General features: G+C 49.3%; 1 protein-coding gene across 8 annotated transcripts in view; it reads left to right on the forward strand.

Moving 5' to 3' along the window:
- Positions 1-20,395, forward strand: part of ADGRB1 (adhesion G protein-coupled receptor B1) — a 281,945-nt gene that overhangs the window by 154,474 nt on the left and 107,076 nt on the right. For all 8 annotated transcript variants that reach the window (XM_068933496.1, XM_068933499.1, XM_068933498.1 and 5 more), the window contains 4 exons: positions 692-835; positions 4,327-4,402; positions 8,038-8,140; positions 8,905-8,948. In XM_068933496.1, the coding sequence (XP_068789597.1) occupies positions 692-835; positions 4,327-4,402; positions 8,038-8,140; positions 8,905-8,948 (367 nt within the window). The remainder of the gene's footprint in view (positions 1-691; positions 836-4,326; positions 4,403-8,037; positions 8,141-8,904; positions 8,949-20,395) is intronic.

The raw sequence follows: 20,395 nt of genomic DNA on the forward strand, positions 1-20,395 counted from the left end.
TTTGAGAGGCATCTGTAGAACCATGAACGGAGAAGAGATGATGAACTGGGGAGAATTAGTTGCTTCCTTTTATTTATTTATTTACTTATTTATTTTTATATACATGAGCTACACAGCAGCCAATGAAGTGATCAGGCAGCAAGCAAACAGCAGGCAGTATTTGATTTATGCTGTATGCACAATCACAGCGTGGAACTTGTTGCCAGAGGACATTGCAGAAGCCAGAAAGTACAGATGGGTTCATGACGGGATTAGGAAAATGAACAAAGGAGAGGTCCACTGGTGGCTATTAAAGTTGATGAACTGGATGCAACCACTAGCTGGGGAAGTCCTGCTGATTGCTGGAAGCTGGGAGGATGGATCAAGAGAAATCTTGCTCTGTCCTCTTACACTCCTTCTCTAAACAGATGCTACTAGCCACTCCTAGGGACAGCACACTGGAATGGATAAAGCTGTCTTCTGCCAGGTTTAGTGAAGGCAGAGCATTTTCAATGAACAAAATCACAAGCCCTAACAGTTAGTATCATCTTCCTTCATGTCTAGACATTACCTGAAGATAGCATCACTCTTATAGCTACGGAGATCCTACCTCACTGGCTGCTAATTTCCCATTATCTTCAGTGGGTTTTTCTGTGTGTGAATGTATTGAGACTGGTCTTATTTACTGGTTTTATTTCTTACTTCTTTCTAGTCCTCAGCATTCACAAACTGCCTGCTCATGCAGCGACTGACATCACCTTCCCCATGAAAGGCTGGAGGGGCATGGTGGACTGGGCCAAGAACTCGGAGGACAAGGTCACGGTATCCAAGAGCATCCTCTCTTCGGGGCTTACAGGTAGGCAGCACAGCCAGAGCATTCCAGAAGAAGACTTCTTCTTCACTTTCTAAGAGAGTTTGCTTCTGTTTGGCTGGCATCCAAATTTTCCTTCCAGCTGAGCTGGATTTGCTCACAAAAGCTTGATCACCAGCAGCATTGCTGAGTGAAAATAAAGCTTTTGATGTGGCCTGACCAAGAGTCATGTCTGAAATCTCTGCAAAAACTCAGGGGCAGGCACAGTTTCTGGATCTGGATGCAGGTCTTCTCCTAAATCAGTAGCATATTTAGAAAAGAGGAGGAATCAGCACAAAAGCTCAGAGCAACACTGAACTGATGACTGCTTCTTCCAAGGCTACTGAACCTGGATGACGTGAAAACGCCCCAGTGTATGCTGAGTCACTCTGTTATTGATGCATATGGATACCGGGCTAAGTCTACAATCCTCTGCAGGGCATACTGGCTGCTGAAATGTCTCTTTCATGCCTTCCTGAATATGGTGGATTTCCCCTAGGATGAGAGAGGAGTAGTCTGCTGGTGCCTTATAGGCATGGTTAACCGGCACAAGGAAAGCAGGTTCAAATACACAGGGGTGGAGCAGGGGGATGTTTTGGCCTCCTGTTGTCATGACCACGTGGACAAGCAACGCTGTACAGTTCCTCAAGGACTCCAGAGCTCTGGGCTGCTCTCCTGGCGTGCCCAGGAAAGGATGGTTCCCGCTGTAGCACCTGCCAGGCATTTGGTGTAGGAGTCTTTCTGGAAGGGGCACCCACCTGTGCCAGGACCTTGTGGTGCTAAGCACCTCCTGGTAGGAAATCTCAGCATATGGCAGGATTGAGCCCTGTTTTTTTCAAAAGTGGAACTCCAAGCTGGGCTTATCAGTAGGAAATAGCAGCAGGCTGTTCTTGCACATGACCCAGTGCTTTGTGTGGCACTAACAGCTTTGAGAGAGCAGGCTGCTTGCTCCTGCTGCCTCAGACTGCGCTGTTCTTCGCTGGCACCTAGGCAGGAGTCTGTCAGTTGTTGCTGTTGAAAGTCCTTTGGCCTCTTCTTGTCAAACCAGGACCTCTTGTACCAAATTTGCCTGCTGAGGAGGGAAACAACACTGCCATCATGTCTACTTGGGGAATCTGTGTCCAAGAACAGTTAAGTGTTTCCCCCAAGGGTGAACACTGAGTGACTGGCAGAGCAAGGATGAGTCCAGCACTGTGTTTTGTTGTGCCTTGAGGACCGTATTATCTTCTTGGAAGAAGTTAGGGCATATAGGGAGGGTTATTACAGATGGTTTGGGGAGGTCGTGGCGCATTCACCTTTGGAAACTTTTAATGAACTCTTGGACAAACTTCTGGAATTGCACATAGGCAGAGTGGATCCTGCTCTGGGGCTGTGTGTGGCCCTAGGAGGCCTCATCTACCTCCCCGCAGGGCTATTTTCCAAATTTCTATTACAAGTATCATTACACAGAGCTGCTGTAGGGCCCCAGAGTGGTAGGCACTGTGCAAACAAAAAGTGACATCTGCTCTGAAGAACTAACTTCCCATCAGTCCTCACCTCTCCTTGGCATCCTGTTAACCCAGAGCTGTACTGCCTCTGCCTTGTTCAGCGTCCTGTGCTAGCGGTCTTTTTTGATGGATTGCTCCCTTGAATAATAGCACCTCCTTTTTTTTTTTTTTTCTTTTTTATCCTCACCTTTCCTTGGCTGCAGGGAACAGGAGCAGTTATCCCAAGTAGAGTTATGGGGACAGGCAGCTTGGTGAGACTGAGGACAGACCACTCACTGCTGGGGCGTTAACTTTGCACAGCTGATTTCAGCAGGCCAGCAGTGATTTATATAGTTGGCTGTCATGCCCCTTGGGCAGCAGGCTGTGCAAACGCTGCTGGTGAGTGAGCATCGCTAGGGAGATACTACATGATCAAAATGCAACGTTGTTCCAGCTGGGTAACACATCAGAGTAGTTCACTATAGTATAGCAGGACTGAAGGGCAGCTAAAAAAAAAAATCTGTCCCGGACCAAAAGAAACAAACCTCCAGCTCTATTACAGGCAGGATCCTTTTTGCCTTCTTTGGGAGGTGCTGTGATAAGGCTGCGGGGCTTAGGGATTTGCTTGCTCATGATCTCGTAGGAGCGCACAACGCTTTTGCCAATGCCCGACCGTATTTTCTCAGCGCAATGGAGGGAAACTGCCTTTGAAGGCAGTAGGATCCTTGTTTGCATAGGGATTCGCAAGAAAGGCCAAAAGACTGTGCCGGCTTTCCTAAGAAAGCAAGGCTTTTGCAATTGCTCTGCAAGCCTAACTGTCAGGCTCTGCCAGTAACTATTTACCCTGCTATCTCACTTTAGCCCAATTTGATGAAGAGGTAAGTCTCAAAAATGGAAAAAAAGGCATGCCAATTTGCATCGGCTCCGTATTGAGGGGGCAGATGCACTCTTAGTTCAATCTCAGTGTTAGACATCGGAAAGCCCCACAGCAAGACGCCTCCCCAGACTTGCTCAGCTCCAGTCTGCATGATGTGGCTCGTTTTTCATTCCCCTGAAGGGGGGGATATTTGGCTGAAGGATTGCCTCTGCTGCCTCTGTTTTTGTCCCAGGGAAGTTCTTTCTTTTTGCGTGAGGCAGAAGAGGAGGTCAAGCGACTTGCCCAGAGGTCACAGAAATGATTCAGAGGCTCATCTGGGACCATAGCGCCTGTGGCCTCCCAGCCCTTGTGCTCCACATACGTGGCGTCATGTAGCATTAGGGTCCCCCAGGGCCATGTCAGGGAGCCCTGGCGGTGAGCGCGGCCCCGCTGCATAGCCCGTGTGCCCAGTGCTGCCAACAGCGGGCCATTGCGGTGAGGGCAGCGCGTGGAGTCACGGGTCAGCCCAGGCGCCAGGCGAAACCTCTCCTTCTTGGCTGCCCTTGTCGGCCTGAGCGCAGCTCTTCACTCTGATGGCTCGATAGCTGCGGGTGGGTCCAGATGCCTCTGGGTGGGTGCAAGAGACCTTCCCACCCTGTAGATTTGCCTGCTGTGGCTCTGTCAAAGGGATTAGCTGGATTACTGAAGAGGAGAGCACCAGGCGGGTCATTGGGGTTGCATAAACCTTGTACGAGGGCACACATATGGGTGCTGGGTCACCTCAAAGGTGCTGAGCCCTCCCCAGGGACAGGTCAGCGCAGTCAACGCAGCCCGGGACCAATGGAAACCCAACAGGGTGACAGCAGGCAGTGCCTTCCATCATGGTAACACCAGCATCAGCCATGCCCCAGCATAGACCCCCATGCTAGGTCTAATCCTGCACCTGGGAAATGCTTCTCCTTGGTACAGAGCAAGGGGAGGAGGAAAAAGAGGTCTGAACCCAGCAGTGGCCAGAATCGTCCCTACCAGATCTGTCCTTCCTATGCCACGCTCTGTGCGCTCTCCTGGTGTGCGTTTACGGGGGAAGAAGGGGTCATCTGGGGACAGCACCCAGCGCAAACATCCGCACTGTCTCAGCACTGTTGTCTTTTTCCCTTTCCTCCGGTGCCCTGCAGCGACAGACGATTCCTCCGTCTTTGTGGTGGGGACTGTACTGTACCGCAACGTGGGCAGCATCCTCTCGCTCCAGAGGTAAGAGGGGCTGACGGCAGAGGGGAGCAACTGGGGGAAATCACTGGCCTTTCCTACCTAAGGTCCTTCTGGTTGCAGAGCTCTGGTCCTCCAAGGGCAATAGCTAAGGTCCCTGGGCCACTTCTTCGTGCAATGAGTCAAGGTTGGACTCAGCGTGGCAAATGCTTTGCCCCAAACTGGCTGAAGTTCACTCGTTCATGTGGGGCCAGGCTCACGCGCTGCAGACATCGACGGCTGGAGGACCATAAAGGCTTTCTCCGCCCCTACGCAGCACCGTGCACCCGGCCCCGGGCACCGCTGCTGGGTGTCCCTCCCTGCCGGCCGCCCCGCGTCCTCAGGGAACGGGTCCTCACGCTCTCCCCCGGCACAAGTGATTTGGTGGGGGGTGGAGGGGTTCAACAGACAGGCCCCACTGCCCCGATGCCACCGAGCTGCCACCCCATCGAGGCGTTGGAGAGCATCGCCACAAATGACAGGCTCAGGGGACGGGCTGCAGCGGCACGCTCGGCTGCGCGCCTCCGCCGCCGTCCAGGCCGCTGCAAACCGCTGCGGGCGCCCAAGCTTTTGTGTTCAGTGCTCCCTTTTCTTTTCTTCTCTCTCTTTTTCTCTCTTTTTTTTCTTTCTTTTTTTTTTTTTTTTCTCCTGGGACTGGTACTGAGGCAGTAAATTAAGCATCCTAAGGCACCTTCTAAATCTGTTCTGCACTGATTAGCCTGAGCCCATTTACCATAAACACCGGGGCATCTCTCCTCGCCGATAATCATTTAAATACCTACAGATTTAGCGCTGGCAACGGCAAAGGAGCTCCAAGTGAGTGCAAAGAGGAATTAGCAAGCCAGCCAACTGTATGCTGTAATATCTTCCATTACAGCACTGGGAATTAGATCAGAAGGGCAATAAACATTATTGGCTCAAATGATCCAACGGCATTTCAGCTTTCTCTGGCCAAGCGCTGAATGAGCTCCGATAACCAGCAGCTGCAGCAGCCACAGCCTCCGAATGGCATTCCAGCGGGAGAGCTGATTTAAGAAGTTCCTTAATTAAAGGACGGGCCCTCTTTAAAAAATCCACAGCCCAGAGTCACCTGTGGCCGTATGAGCAGAGGAAAAAAAAAAAAAGAGCAAAAAAAAAAAAAAGAACAGTATGTCTTAATTCACAACCATCCAAACGGACTTGGCAAAAACAAGTGGAACGTCTTTAAATAGCCATGCAGTTGCGTAGCACCTTGCTATGGGGTAAAAGTCTTTCTAACCTCAGAGGAGAGCAGCTCTTCTTGGGTACGCACGAACAATAGGGGCCAGATCCCAGTCTAACCACGTTGGTTACAACGCAGAGCCGTTTGGCTTAAGAAACCGGAGTCACTGCAGGTTCAGCTCAGCAAGCAGCACCAGCTGAGCTGCTCCTAATTGTCCCAGTCTACCCCCTTGAGCAGCAGTCCCGTTATCTCAGCCGCGCACTGCCATGTCCCCCCCGGGTCCAGCGAGCCCTGCGGCTTTCAGCGGCTGTGCCAGTCGAGATCGGGTGTAAAGGACACCTGATTTTTCAAGCCCGAGGGGTGAACGGTGCTTGCCTCTGGCTAGGCACTGCCGCAGCGGATTGGAGGACACGTGCGGCAGTCAGACAGCTGAGGATCGGAGAAACCGGCGTGTTTACAGCTGTTTGCACGCTCTTTGCGACCACACAGGAGCACTCTGAGCTCAACTGTCTGCTCCGGCCGGAGCTTGGCGGGTCTTGTTTCCTTGGCAGAAGCTGGATCGCGGCATCATGCCTGTAGGAAAGACTCATCTTCTTCCTAAAAGATTCCCCGTGATGCTCAGTCCCTCACCTCCCCCGGCAAGCTGCTCAGATACTTAATTGCCTTCTCTGCTAGGAGACTTGTGTCTTATTTGAAGGCTGAATTTATCTGACTTTCACTTCCAGGCACTGGGCCTTTGTGTGGGCGACTGAAAAATCCCCCGCTATCGGATGCCTTCTCTGCGTGCAAGGAACTGTCAGACATGCCTTTCAACAGACATCTTATGGCTGATTTTCCAGCATCTGGATCGATTTTTGTGTCTCTCCTTTGAACTCTCTCCACTATTTCCCCATCTTAAAGTAGAATTGAAGCCGATATTGCAGGGGCAGCCTTGCAAGGAGGGGTACGGGGAGAAGATAACCGCTTCATCTCCTGATTTCCAAATAGCCTGGATCGCTTCTGTCCTTTCTGTCAAAGCACTTCGTGCTGAAGTCATTCTCTTTGGGTACATTTTGGGTCACTGCTTCCCTGAGCAGAGTCTGTAGTCCTGCACGCAGACCTTGCATTTGTCATTCTCGGATGCGTTTCCCAGCTCTCGGATGCACCAGGATACCTTCTGGTGTCCCTGTTAAGCACTCTTCACTGTCTGCAGAGACACAACTTCCATGCGTTAAAATTGTCACACTGACAAATCAATTTTGCTCTTATTTACCATACTAATCCTCGTGGGGTCCACAGCCTTTAAAAGGAATTTTTCTGTGTCGTCTGGGTTGTTCGCACAAATCCTGAACAGCGCTGAACCAAGAACTGACCCTTAAAAAGCCCCAGCTACTAATGAAAGGATGCACTGGTGTTTACATATCCACAGCCGCCTTTGGAGACCTTTCAGCAAACAAACTGCCTACATTTGAAAGCTTAGAACTGAGATTTAATCCCATTGACTGTCCCTTTTACTCATTCTTTGTAGATTCATTTTTGTGTTTCACTGCTTCTTTCCCACTTTTTTTTTTTTTTTTTAACCAAACGTGCTTTGGGTTTTCTTTACCCTGCTAAAACAGAGCTTTGTTGTTGTCTCTGCTCTTGGTGGGATCACGGCTTCCTGAGCACTCGGGTAGACATCCACGGGCAATTACAAAGCTATTCTAACCTTCTTGTCATTAAGCGAGTGAAAATCTTTTCCAAGTAATCCTTTTGTAAAAGGAAGGTAGGGCCCAGAAAGGTGTCACCAGTGCCTGTAGAGCTGGTGAGGATTTGGATGGGGAGAGGTTTCCCTTACCCCTCAGGGCAGGAAGGGGTGGGAAGAGCTCTTTTCCGGGTTCCCACTCCACTACCGATTCCTTAGTGGTTAACTTTGAAGGGTAGCTTTTTCAACCACTGGTCACAGGGACCTTCTGTGTATTTAGTCACCCAAGCCTTTCCCTGCTGCATCCTCTGTGAATGTAGATGTCCAATATCCAGTGAAGTGCCTAGAAAGGGTTTGGCTTTTCAGGGAGCAAAGAGCACAGATCTGGGAGAAATCCCCTCCCTTATTGCTCTTCTAGACAGCCAAGTCCCTTAGGGCTGCCAGCATTATTCGAGTATTTGTCTGGGCACTGACGGTCAGACCTCCACTCATGAGCGGTTTGGCCTCTTTCCATTTGCTTTTGATCCTCAGAGGACGGAGATACACACCGTCTGTGTGTATCTCTCTGCCCTTCCAGATGTCAGGGGAGCTGGAAGGGCAGAGGATGGGGTCCATCAGCAGCGCGCGACTTTGATAATGCTTTAAAATAATGGGGCCAGCTCTTTCTGCAGTGTGTACGCTAAGCCATGTACCCCAGTGGTTAACCCAGTGGGATTCGCCACTCTGCAAAGCTCCCTCGATCCCCTTTAAAGCTTCTCTTTTCCCTCTCCTTCCCAGGAACAGCACTGTTCTCAACTCCAAAGTCATCTCCGTGACTGTGAAGCCATTTCCCCGGTCTCTCCTTACCCCCTTGGAAATCGAATTCTCCCATCTGTACAACGTAAGTCTTTCTTGGCAACCCGCACCACCCCATAGCTGTGTTTGCTTCTGCATGAAAGGAACGAGGTGGGACAAGGAAGGATGCAGGTTTTCTGGGCTCCTGAGTTGTCTGTGTCACTGCAGGACCCTTCACTCTCCCTTAACCCAAGCTGGTGAGGCACTGACCTGCCTGCCTGGGCTTGGTTTGGTGTTGGTGTCCTGCTGTTGCTTACTGCCCAGGATGCAGTGTGTGGGTCATCCTTGCAAACCTGCCTGCTCTGTGCCCCTTTGGACTTTCTGGGAACACTTTTTCAAAGTACTCTGGCTAAGACAGCTCCGTCTGGACAGCTGGAGTCAACGGTACACCTCCTTCAGGGGGCTTTGCATACACCCGGACACATTCTACAGGGTTGTGGCTTTTCTGAGAACTGTGTACCACAGAAGCATGCACTGTATTTAATCCACTTTCCAGAAGGGAGCAGCAAAAGGATTTTGTGTGAGAGAAGGAAAGAGGGAGAACATCAGCAGGTAGAGATAGGAAAGATGTGGAGCAAGATCCCTGCCTAGTTCTTGTGTTGGTGGAGAAGAAAGTGAGGCCTCTTTTAATCTTGCCTTTCAAACCATGGGTGAAAGAAGCTATTCCCAGGGCACAGATCTGTGACTGCCCATCTAGAGTAGAGGAAGCAGCCCTACAGGATGTGCATATTTCATTCTAGTTGCTTCCAATACCCCATCAACAGCACAGCACTGATTTGCTTCATTTTTCCCTTTCTTTTCTCCTGACAGGGCACCACCAACCAGACCTGCATCCTGTGGGACGAAGCTGACAGGTGAGTTGTGTGAGTTTTTCTATACTCTCAAGTAAGCCCATTTGTTTCAGGCTTTTTCTGGGGTGACGCTGTTGCAAGTTTAGCAGTGACATGCCAGTCTATCATCACGGCCGTTTGGTCTCTCCACTCAGCTATTTTTTTTTTTTTGCATCCACCTTCATTGCTGCAAAGCCCTTCCCCCTGGTGAGGAGTGATCCTTCCTTCACCAGCATGGATGCACTTCTTACTCTGCTGTCCTTTGGTGCCGGTTAAATTGGGTCTTATATTTAAAGATCTGCAATCAGATCTTCTCCGTGTAGCCCCTGAAGGGCCCTGTGTGCTGGCAGCATCATATAACTGTACCTGGAAATTATCTCTGTGTCCTAGTAGGGATGTTTATGTGTGCTTCTGTTCACAAGGACGGGTATTTGCATTTTCCTTTCGGACTTGAGTCCCTGGCCCACATTTTGGAAAAGTGGCTTCTCATTTTGACTCCTCCATTTTTTTGCAGTAAGAGAAACACTTGAATAGCGGCCCAGAGCTTTGGAGACTCTTGCTGGTGTCCCCGAATTGAGCTTGAAACAGGGTGCTTAGGTCCCTTCAATGCTCATCCCAAATTGTGCACATAAGGAGAATAACGCAAAATTGGAGGCCACTGTTGCAAATATGGCCTGCAGTGGTGAAGTAGAAGTTGTGCTGCTGTGATGGAGTAAAATGATTTCCGTGAGGATTCCTGTTATTGTTTGCTGTTTGCAAGGCTTTTAGAGTGATGTAACTGTGGCCAGCAGGCAAAAAAGAAATCTAAAGTTACCACAAAGAATCAGGGTCAAAAATCCCATACAGAAAGTAACTGTCAGAGTGTCTTCATCTTAAAAAATAAAGTAAAAAATAAAAGTGTGGTCTTAAATCCTGAGTGAACTTGACAAGGAACTGAAATATTTGATTTAATGGTGTTTTCACTCCACTGACTTTTGCATCTCAGTTCGAGGACCAACCCGATTCCTATTCTGCTTACAGTTAATTTCTCTCCATAAGACCTTATACACTTGGCCCACACCTCTGCATTTATTATCACTATTTATTATTATTATGTGCAGCATCTGAGAAATGATTCTATTTTCCTTTTATGCTCCATTAAGTAGTATAAGCACATATAGGTGGGCAACATATTAGCAGTCAGCTTATTGTTCTTGTTGGGCTGTGATTAATTTGGCATGTATGAGAAGATTTGGACAAAAGCTGAAGAACCCGGGGCTGGGGGGCGGCCTCTGTTGTACAACACCCATGTTGTACCCAACGGCAGAGCTGGTCCCTCTGGGTCATACTGAAAACAGCATTAGAAGATGGTTGAGATAGAGCAGCAGAGTCTGCCACTTGCGTGCTATGTTGACCTCTCACAACAGGACTCAGGTGAACCTTTATGAAATCAGTGCAGCGTTGTCACCTCTGACTTGTCCTGGGAGGTCCAGCTGCTCCACATACCTGCTCCCAAGGCTTGGCAGCTTGTTCGACGGCCTGTTGTCTCTCAGAGAACAAGGGATGCTAGGAACGCTTTCACTCTTTAATCCTTGCCACTCCATGGCATCAAAGGATGGGGTCATAGCTAAGAGTTAAGCAGGCAATTTTTTGGCACTGACATTGTGGCTCGGTTGTCAAGCACGGTTTCCAAAACTCCAGCAGATTGGTTGCACAAATATTGCTGCTAAGACTCTGCTTTGTGTATGTGCTTCTGTGTGTCAGGGTGTGTGTGCATGCACACACATGCTTTCAACCAACAACATTTGCAATCCAAACCAGTTCAAATCTCCAAAATGACAGTGCCAGCAAATTTCGCTAAGGGATGTTCCAAAGCTAGATCTGATTCTGTGAGCTCTGGCAACAAGAGCTGCAAAGTTGTTTGCACAACAGTTTAAAGCTGATTTGCTACCCTTGCCACCTCCTAGGAAAGTCTAGCGAAAGGCTAGCTATGCAATCCCTGTTCTCAAGGCCTGAATGCCCACCCCAGACTTGAACTGAACCCTGGAGCTATCCAGGCTTTTGGATCACAGTTTTGGAAAATCATTTTCTGTCTGGGACATGGATTTTTAGGTTACATCCCTGGTTTCTGATAACTGCAGTTTCAGAGTTACGTGCTTGCAGATAAGGTGAGTGTCCTGTACCAAAATCAGCCTCATCTTTCTCCTTTGGTCTCAAAGATTTAGTGGCATTTCTAATCAAGCATAAGAATTCTGCCAAAGGGAGAGGAAATTCCAAAATCAGAATGTGGTGCTAAAGCTTACTCAGCTGTGACCATTCACTGTAGTTTGCTGTGCATGGGCTCCTGCCTCTGAGGGCAGCAGATACTGTGCGTTGCTGCCTCTGGCAGACCAAAGCACATCCACTGGTAAGTAGATGAGAGTCTGAGTGTGATCTGGGGCCTGTTGCCTACTACATGGTAGAGATCATGACTGGTGACTCTGAGCCAGGAGATTCTGAGTTTCAGTCCCACTTTGGGGAGTCTCCTTTTTGCATTTATCTTCTCCCTCTTTCTGCCACCCTTTTAAAATTGGACGTTATCCCACTGATCAGTCTCATAAGATGGTTGTGCAAGTGGGTGAAACCCAGGACAGCCTACTTCCCAGCTCTGCTATAGATTCCTTGCTTGACCCATTTAATTGTTCTGTGGCTTCACTTGCCTGTCTATGACTCATCTTGCTTTATTCCCTGCATAGTCCAGGCCAATCTGCCATGGTGTTTGCTCAGAAGACACTGCTTCTCTCAAGCTTGCTGTTTTGCGGGTTCTCCATGCTCTTTCTCCAAGGCTACCTGGCCAGGAGGACCTTCCCTGTGTCCTCAACTGTCCTCCTAGGGTTGTGGATCTTAGGGATGCAAACTATATCCGAGGCCAGGTCCTCCACCCTTGTGCCTAGATGCCTTCGCTTTTCTGCATCTCAGGATCTAAGCAGAACTTGGGCAATTCCTTATCTTGATGTGTCTCTGACGTCTCTTTAACATTATCCTTCATTTCTCTAAGGACCTAAATTGAGAGGGGACAACCCATACCGGTCTAAGATTGGAGTCAGGCTTTTTGCTCACATCTTCAGCAATGCTTTAGCACACAGCATGCCTGGGGGAGGGCAGGGGTCAGTTTTATCAGCCACTGTTCCTCTTTCCTCAGGCAGGATAGCTGCCTTTTTCCCCTCAGGTTTCTCCTCTGAGCAGGGCAGATTCTTCTCCCATTGTTGTCCATTCCTCAGCCTTTCTTTGTCTTCCTTAGCGCGTTGGTTATTTTGGCAACTTCCTCCCTTCTTGGCCCTCACCTTCCTTCCAAAATGCCTTGATATAGCTGCGAGGTTCCCAGACCAACTTCCCTCTCAGGACGTCAGCTCTACTCATGTGGAGAATGAGTAACAAATGGGGCCTGTGGTAGGACAGGTACCCAGATGAGCATAGAGGGACCCTGTAAGTCCTCCCTGGGATGTGCATTATCCATATGGAGGGCCCTGGACCCCACTAGTAGGGGGACTGAGATGTCTTGGAAAATGCCTGGAAAGTATTTTGTGGGGTGAGGAGATGGGAGATGCAACTGCAAGGAAGTGCTTTCACGCACATCAGAGTGATGGCGGATTATGAGAAGTCCTCAGACAGTGGCATCGCGAGCAGGCTTAGCTCTCTAGTAAGTCTGCTTTATCAGTCCCTGTCTGCTTTAGCTGATCCTATAAGAGATGGAGATGGAAGGCCTGATGTGCCGCGATGCTGGATGGGAGCTGTCAGTGTTGGACACCAGTCATCAAAGGCAGATAGAGACTCATTCCCTTCTGGCAAGTATCAATCATTTTTATGGCTTTGCCTAGGCTTTGGTAAAATTTCTCTCTTTTCCTCTTCACTGCTGGTGAACCAACATCTGGATTTATCTCCCTTACCTTCTGTGTGACAAAGGCAGGAAACTCGAAACAATCCTCAGACGAGAGCTCCTGCCTGTCACGGCTGCCACCTGAGCTTTCAATCCCATCCAAAACATGTCACAGCCCTTTTAAAGGCCACTTAAAATCCATGGGCCATGAAGGGTTGAACTGTAAAATTGCAATTAGAATTGACAATTATCATGTGGGCATGTGCTTCCTCCAGGATGGAGTTGTTAAACAGAGCACTAAAAAAAAAAAGGGGGGGGGGAGGGGAAGACACCTCGAGTGTTCATTCATTTGCATTTAGATAGATATTTAAGCTTGTATTATTAATAATGGATTTTGATTTATTAATCCCAGCCCGTTTGAATGGCTGCTAGATTTGTGGGTGGCACCCCTCCATCTCTTTTCTCTTCCTGCCCTCTCTTGCCCCCAACCCCTCACGACATCAAATAAGAGGGGAGAAGATCGGGGAGTAATTTCTGTTGTGTTTGGTGCTGCAAGTATGATTAATGAGCTTAGCACCAGCTGGGTAAATTGAAAGTTGAAGTCAAAGAATGATTTGGGATTCTCTGGCTCTCCTCCAAGGGTTTTCATCAGGAGTAATTACGAGCTGCTTAGCAGGCCTATTGAAGTTAAGATCTAGGCAGGATCTGGTCTCCTGCTCCCCCTTTCTCCTTGTGGGACAGCATGGAGGGACTTGAGTGCATGCAGGCATTTTACCTGTATTCATGTCTGCGCATCACCAGATATGTATCTCTCACCTGCCTTGCTCTGCTGCAGAATGGTGACACCACCTGACAAGTGGATGGGGAGACTGTCAACTCTTTGCTTCCCAGGGGCCAAAGTTTGTTAGTGGAGGCAGGGTGTCTTCACGACTGCAGGAGAAGATGGACGGCAGGCCAGCTGGCACTGGATAGCATTATGGAGCAGTCCTTCCACCCCGCAGGGCCAATGCATGTGTGTACCTCCCAAGTTGCTTTTCCCCCAAAATTTCTTTTTCTTTTCTTTTTTGGAGTGTGGGACCAAGTCAAATGAGGGTGACTGCATCAGGTCATGAGAGGAAAAGAAGCAATTGCAAGCTATCAGTGTCCGCAGAGAGACCATGAGATTAAGCTGTGACTGTCCGCTGCCAGAGACAGACCCACAGGCACAGCCTAATGCTCAGCCTTTCTCTCCTCTGGCGCTTCCTGCCCCAGGGACAGCAGGTTGGGCCATCGGAGACCAAGCCAGCCAACTCGGTCTGGTGTTTTGGCTTGCAGTGCACCATGTTATGCACGTGTGAAGTCCAGTCCTGCATCTGGAGAGGGTGGGATTCGGTAGGCCTGCGTTCCCTGGTGACTTCTCATCCCACAAGAAATGAGGGGCTGCCTGCTCTGAGAGGAGCTGGCAGACTTCAGCTATCCACTTTTCTTTGCTTCTCTTTCTGCAGGATGGATATAATCATAGCCAGGCATTACAATAACTGCTCTTCAGAGGCCTTCCGAGGCTTCACAAATATTTGCATAAAGGGCTTTCTGCTCTTTGAAGAGAAAGTGCCTCAGGAGTGTATGGTTTTAATTCAAGGACACTCTTACCTTCCCTTGGGAAAGATCATCTATTCCAGTAATTAAAGCCTTTAACCCATCTAACTTTGGAAATGCCGACCTCACTGTTTGCAAAGTTGCCCTGTGTGCAGCAAGGTTAGACGTGGAGAAGACGAAGAGTGCTGCAGCTAGCAGGGCAAGGCTAAATCACCTCCTCATGGATCTGGGCTGGATGTGATCTGCAGCTGAGGTCAGGAAGAAATCTCCCTTGAGGGTTCACGATTGCACAGCCTGGTGTTTTACAGTGCTGCCAAACAAAGTAGACTATCAATCTGTTCCCATCTGGAAACTTATATGATCCTAAAATACAGCTCGCAGACAATGAGTACTGTCCTGCTCGTGGGCTCTTTTCGGATAGGGACCGCCTGAAGTGTAGGCTGTATTTTGGTCCTTGCAGAGGATGGTTGACAAAGCTGTGCAGGGGCAGGGGTGTGGAAAACCCAGGGCAGCATTGAAGGTCATGCAGAATTGCAATGCACAGGGAGAACTCTGCAGTGTCATAGTTAGGTTTTTTTGTGGAGTAAGGGAGAGGAGCCCCAAAAGCTCCTGTCAGGCACCAGCATTTTTCCTCAAGGTAACTGGGCTTTTAAGGAGCAATTTATGGTCCAGCAGTCCCCTGAGCTCTGCAGATGCAAGTGCTTTGTCTGAAATTCCCATTTTCAGGGTGGGACATTCATTTTCTAATCTACACAGTCCCAAGCTGTCCAAATTCCTGACTGCATGTCTTATGTGATTAAGGGAAAGTCATGCACTGATGCATGTGGCAAGGCAGCTTGAGGTGAAGGACACCACATAGGCTGCAGGGGCTTCATCCTCCTTGTAGAAAACCTGATATTTTGGGGAAAGGCAGGAATTTTTCTCCTCTGTGCTTCCTAGGACTTTAATGCCGTCCTAGTCCTGGTGGTTACAGAGAGTGTCACAGAGGAGGGGTCACATCTATGGCATCACATAGATATTTTCTGCTCATTACAACAGCTTGATCCATCTGCCAATGTCCTTCTTTGGAAAGAAATTTTTCTAAAGTTAGGAAACTGCTTCTCTTCTCTTTTGTACATCAATTAGTTAGTGCATTACTGGTGTTGCCAGAGCTGTAGATCAAGATGTAATACAGTTTGGCTATTCTGACAAGAATGGACAAGTTGCCTTGGAAGATGGAAAAGAGGTTTATTACAGCACCAAGGCCCTGTGAGAACTCAGTGGGCTTCTCTCCTCCTTGCACCTATGCATAGCACTTTATATATGAGAGGTGTGAGCTCAGTGGCAGCCTCTTTTTTCACTGCAGTGCTCCAGCTGGTTGCAGGGGAGCAGCATTCCCAGAGGTTTGTCCTCCGTGGGATCCCGTGCAGGGTGATGCATTGGGGTTTGCCAGGACCTCTATTCCAGCTCCACTGCCCATTACGAACAAACACCTTCATTTTTCAGCTCCAGCTGCAAATGCTGCCTCTCCTGGATGCTCCTGCAGACGGGTTGTGGGCATAGCTGAGAACAGAGGCAGCATTGTGCTTGCCAAGCTTGTCTACACAGGGGCACGCAGGGAGATTAATCTGAATTGATGCCCATGCGAATTGCTTCCACTGAGTTAAGCCTAGCTGAAAGTACCCCTAATTCAGTCTAGCTGACTTCACTTTCAAAGCGCATCCAGGCAGACTGATTTCTGACCCCTGGAGCCCCCTTTTAACCCTGAATGAGCGTAGCCACAAGGGAGTTCATGCAGTGAAACCAGGTCACACCTTCGGTTCCTGAGGACTGAGCTTCCCCGCATGCTCTTGGGTAGGTGAGCTCACACCGAGCTTGTCACTGGGGCTGCTGGAAGCACCAAACTAACTGCGTCCACAGGACTATTTTATCAGGCTATTTTACCTTATCCCAAAACCACTTTGTGCTGGAAACACCGCGTCACCTGGCCTGCCAGGTGCTGCGGGAGGGATGCAGTTCAGGTCCTGGTTAGAAAAGAGCAGCTTGCATGCGGTGTGACCAGACCACGAGGCTGTGCTCAGTCCCATCTGCCCCGCAGTCAGCATTGGCTGTGGGACTGGGAACAGCCGAAAAGCAGAAACTGGCTTATTCCCCACTGCCTTTCAGAGCACAGGATGTAGGAGAGGCTGAGCAGCATGATACAGGGCTTTTGCTGCCTGCCAATGGAGCATGGTTTAATGGCTCTTGACAGAAGGGGAAGGGGGAGAGGCGAGAGATTTCAAAAGCTCTGAATCACATGCGCCGGCTTCTCCCTTTGCTGCCCTCCAAATCGCTGGACGAAGGCATCTCCCCCTCCTCTTCATTCTCAGTCCTGCTGACCCCTCCGAGATAGCTGCCTCGGCTGCCCGCTGCAATTGCCAGTGCAGCCTGGTGGGGCTGAGCTCACCGCGAGGGACCGGGAAGGGATGGGATTGAGGTCAGATCCTGCTGTTCTCTCCCTGTTACGCCTGTCCTGCTCAGCGAGGATGGCAGAAAGGGCAGTTCTCTCGAGAAGGGTGGAAAACCTCCAGCGTACAAACGGGTCTCATGAAGTGTTGCTGTGCTTACAGGTCATGCAGCCGCTAGCTGCACTGACCCGCTAGCAAGAGGGTCAGGAATAGGGATGGAATAAATTACATCCCATTTTTGAACTGGCAGAAGCTGGGGCATTGAGGCCTGGAGGATGCTCCCCTGTTGGGAAAGGACTTTGGGTTCAGCTGGGCAGTTGCCGATCCTGACCCAGCACGGGGTGTGTGCCGTTAGCTGGAGTGCCATGGCATTCAGGACAGCTTGTGTGTACACGTGTATGTGTGCTGGAGTATTTTTATGGAGGTACGGGTGCAAAACCTGGGCAAAGGTATATAACGGTTGTGTGACTGTACGGGAACAAGTGAGGGCTGGTGTGTGAATGTGGACACGTGCAAGTGTGTTTTCACATGCACAGGTACCTGCAAACGCACAGCAGCATTTGTATATTGGTGCTTGCAGGTGGACAATACAAATACATATGTGCGTGCATGCGTTCGTTCACACATGCATAAATACACAGATAAGAATGTGAACAGCAGCCAGCGTTCACTTGTGCAGATGCGTCTCTAGATGTAAGAGCGCACGTGCAAGCGCCACATGCACAACGTATGTTTAAATGCACGTGAGAGCAGGTGTGTGTGTGTGCACGCGTGTGAACGTGCGGGCGGCGTGCACACAAGTCTCTGCATAGCAGGCTGTGCGTGCCAGACTGGGATCGCATGTTTTGCCCGTGTCCCTGCACGCTCCCCTCCTTTACAGCTGCTTGCTCTGAGGCCACAATGCCCTTTTCTTGTGTTCCCTTTGCGGAGGGGAGGGGACAAGTGTAGCAGCCACATGCCTTTCTGTGGCCACCTGCCATGGACACGCCAGGTCTGCTGAGGGTGTTTAGTGACACATAGTGGCAGTCCAGAGGCAACTTGTCTTTGTGGGTGGTGTGGAGCAGGGAAAGGGGCCCCCGAGCCTGTTCTCTGGTGCATTGCTGCTGCGTTTCGCTTGGTGCCTGTCTGCGTGGTACCTTGTATATGCTGGGAATGTAATAACACAGTGCAGGCAGCTGTCTGTGTTGGTGGAGAGCTCTGATTCACAGCTCCAGGCTTTTTAGCATGGAAGAAAAGGGCACTGGGGAAACTTGAAGCCCATGCCTAGTGCGCTCTAACTCCGATGACTCAACAGCCAAGAGGGTGCAGCTTTGATGCAACTTTGAGGCAGATTCAGGCATATGGAGGAGAGACAAACAGCTGCGGTATCAGGGGACCCTGATACCTTCCTTGTGTGAACCTTCCTTGTGTAAAACGCGGAGCAAAGCAGCTGTATCTCCATGCATTTTTTTGCTCAATTGATTTTCTCCTCCCTTTATGAGTGCAAAGAAGCCTGCCTGGATCCAGAGCAGGACTTGCCAAATGGTGCTCTCTCTCAGCTTGCAGATCCTAGCACCATCACGAGAAGATCAGGTCTGCAGCCTCTGCAGGACTGTTTGGCTTTGCTGGAAGCTGAAGGCTGCATAGCAGTCAGTGCATGACACGGGGCAGGTGTGACATGACCACAAGCATCTCAGGGCCAGTGCGGTCAGACGTGCTGACCCCCCTCTGCCATCAGCACTAGGTGATGCTCCAACAAGTCATACATACTTGTCTCTTATACTCAGATAAGAACGTAAGACAGGCTTTTTTGCTCAACTTCTTTGTGAGACCAAGACGAGTTCAGATGAACTTCTCAAAATGGCTCATTAACCACTGAATCTATGAACTGCATGGAGATACAAGCCAGAAACAAAATAATGAGCACTACACTCGTAATAATTTTATGCTACTTAAATACTGGGGGCTCGGTTTCTCTTAAAAGCTTGTGATAGCCAAGTTAGAGGTTGTTCTTTATCTTTCCTGGCTGGACTAAAGGAAACCATACTAATTTGTACTTCTAGCGGGTCTCTTGTTTGCTCTGTAATCAGCCACAAAAGGGCAATACCACATATTCCAGAGGGCAGGCAATGGATTACTGCACAGTGGGGAACCTAACAGGGGGCTGTATTACCTTGCAAAGCTCTCGCTTTAGTGATGGCCACAGAAGATGGTCAGAGTGCAGAGGCAGGTTTGTGTGTCCATCTCACTTGCTTAAGGGTGGGTAGGACTGACTGACACAAGGGGGAAAACTCTGAGGAGAACTGGCACATTGTAAACATGGATGGGGAAAGCTTGAAGCTGCTTCCAAAGAGGAAAGAAGAGTCTTGTTTTCATTTTCACGCAGCTTGTGCACCACATTAGGAGCATGAGCTGAAACGTTCTGCTAAAATGTAACGGAAAAAAGGAGACTCCGTTAGGGAAAAAAGGAGACAGCCTTCACCTAATAACAAACTCACAGTCTAGGCAAATCTGTGTAACCCTCGTGCCTCACTTTTCCCCAAGTCTACCATGATAATAGTAATGTGAGACAACTCTTTCAAATACCTTAAAATCTAGGAATGAGGAGCTCAATTTAAGTGATAAATGGTACAACTAAGTATTATTATTTATAACTGCCAATTGATTTTATGAATGTATGAGCTTTATGACCGAATTTGTCATCCACGTGAGATGAGCTCACACCCTGTGAGCTCTGCCCGTTGTGTCCGGTTGTTGCATGAGCGGTAGCAAGTGCCACAACGTGGATTTGAGGCTTTGCAATGGGGACTGCACTACGTGGGCTCAGGGTGACCGCTACAAACCACTGTCAGGGCAGGAGGTGCAAGGGCACCCAAGCACATAGGACAGGTGGAGCTGGACTCTCCTGAAAGCCAGTAGGCAAAGCTGTCCTCCCCAAGACACAGAGGATGAATGTTCAGTGGTGAAAGGACAGATCGTCTTCACCCCGAACGGTGAATTTATTGGAATTCACTTTAACCCTCCGTCAGAAGCCATAGAAAGAAAAATAACTGACACAGCAAGGCTGGAAGGCTCCATTAAGGGCTCTGGGCAGTAGCACGGCATGTAATGATTTTCAAACTTGTCAAGGCCCTTTCCAATGCTTTGCAAATACGTTGATTCAATTACAATAATGACCCTTTGGAAGATGTGTATTAATCTTCCTGAGCTGCCCTCTGCTTTAGGACAGAGCTGCCTCTCAAGGTGGTTTAAGGCACGTGCACAATATCGGTGTGACAGTAAATCTGGCAGGGGAGTTGTTGCTTGTCTCTGATGGAGAGCCAGGGGCAAAATTCAGCCTCCACTGCAGCCTGGTACCTTCCAGGGAGGACCTAAGCCTGACCTAGTAAGAACCCAGATCTTTCTACGGTGAATTATGCAGGTTTGAAATAGTCTTTCTTGGTGATGTGGATGGAAGTGCATGCAGTAAAGCGGACAGGAATAACTCTGCTTTCTGATTGACGTATCCAATCTACCAACCAACCAGCCAAGGGGGCACAACACTAAGAGAAAGGCTCATAATTACAGTAATGAGTTATTGCCTGTCCTCAGAAAAGACTGTTGTCATTTACAGATGAGAAAGGGGAAACCGAGGGAGTGATTTATCCACTGTTACC

Source organism: Struthio camelus, chromosome 2, assembly GCF_040807025.1.
Source record: "Struthio camelus isolate bStrCam1 chromosome 2, bStrCam1.hap1, whole genome shotgun sequence".
NCBI classification, from domain to species: domain Eukaryota; kingdom Metazoa; phylum Chordata; class Aves; order Struthioniformes; family Struthionidae; genus Struthio; species Struthio camelus.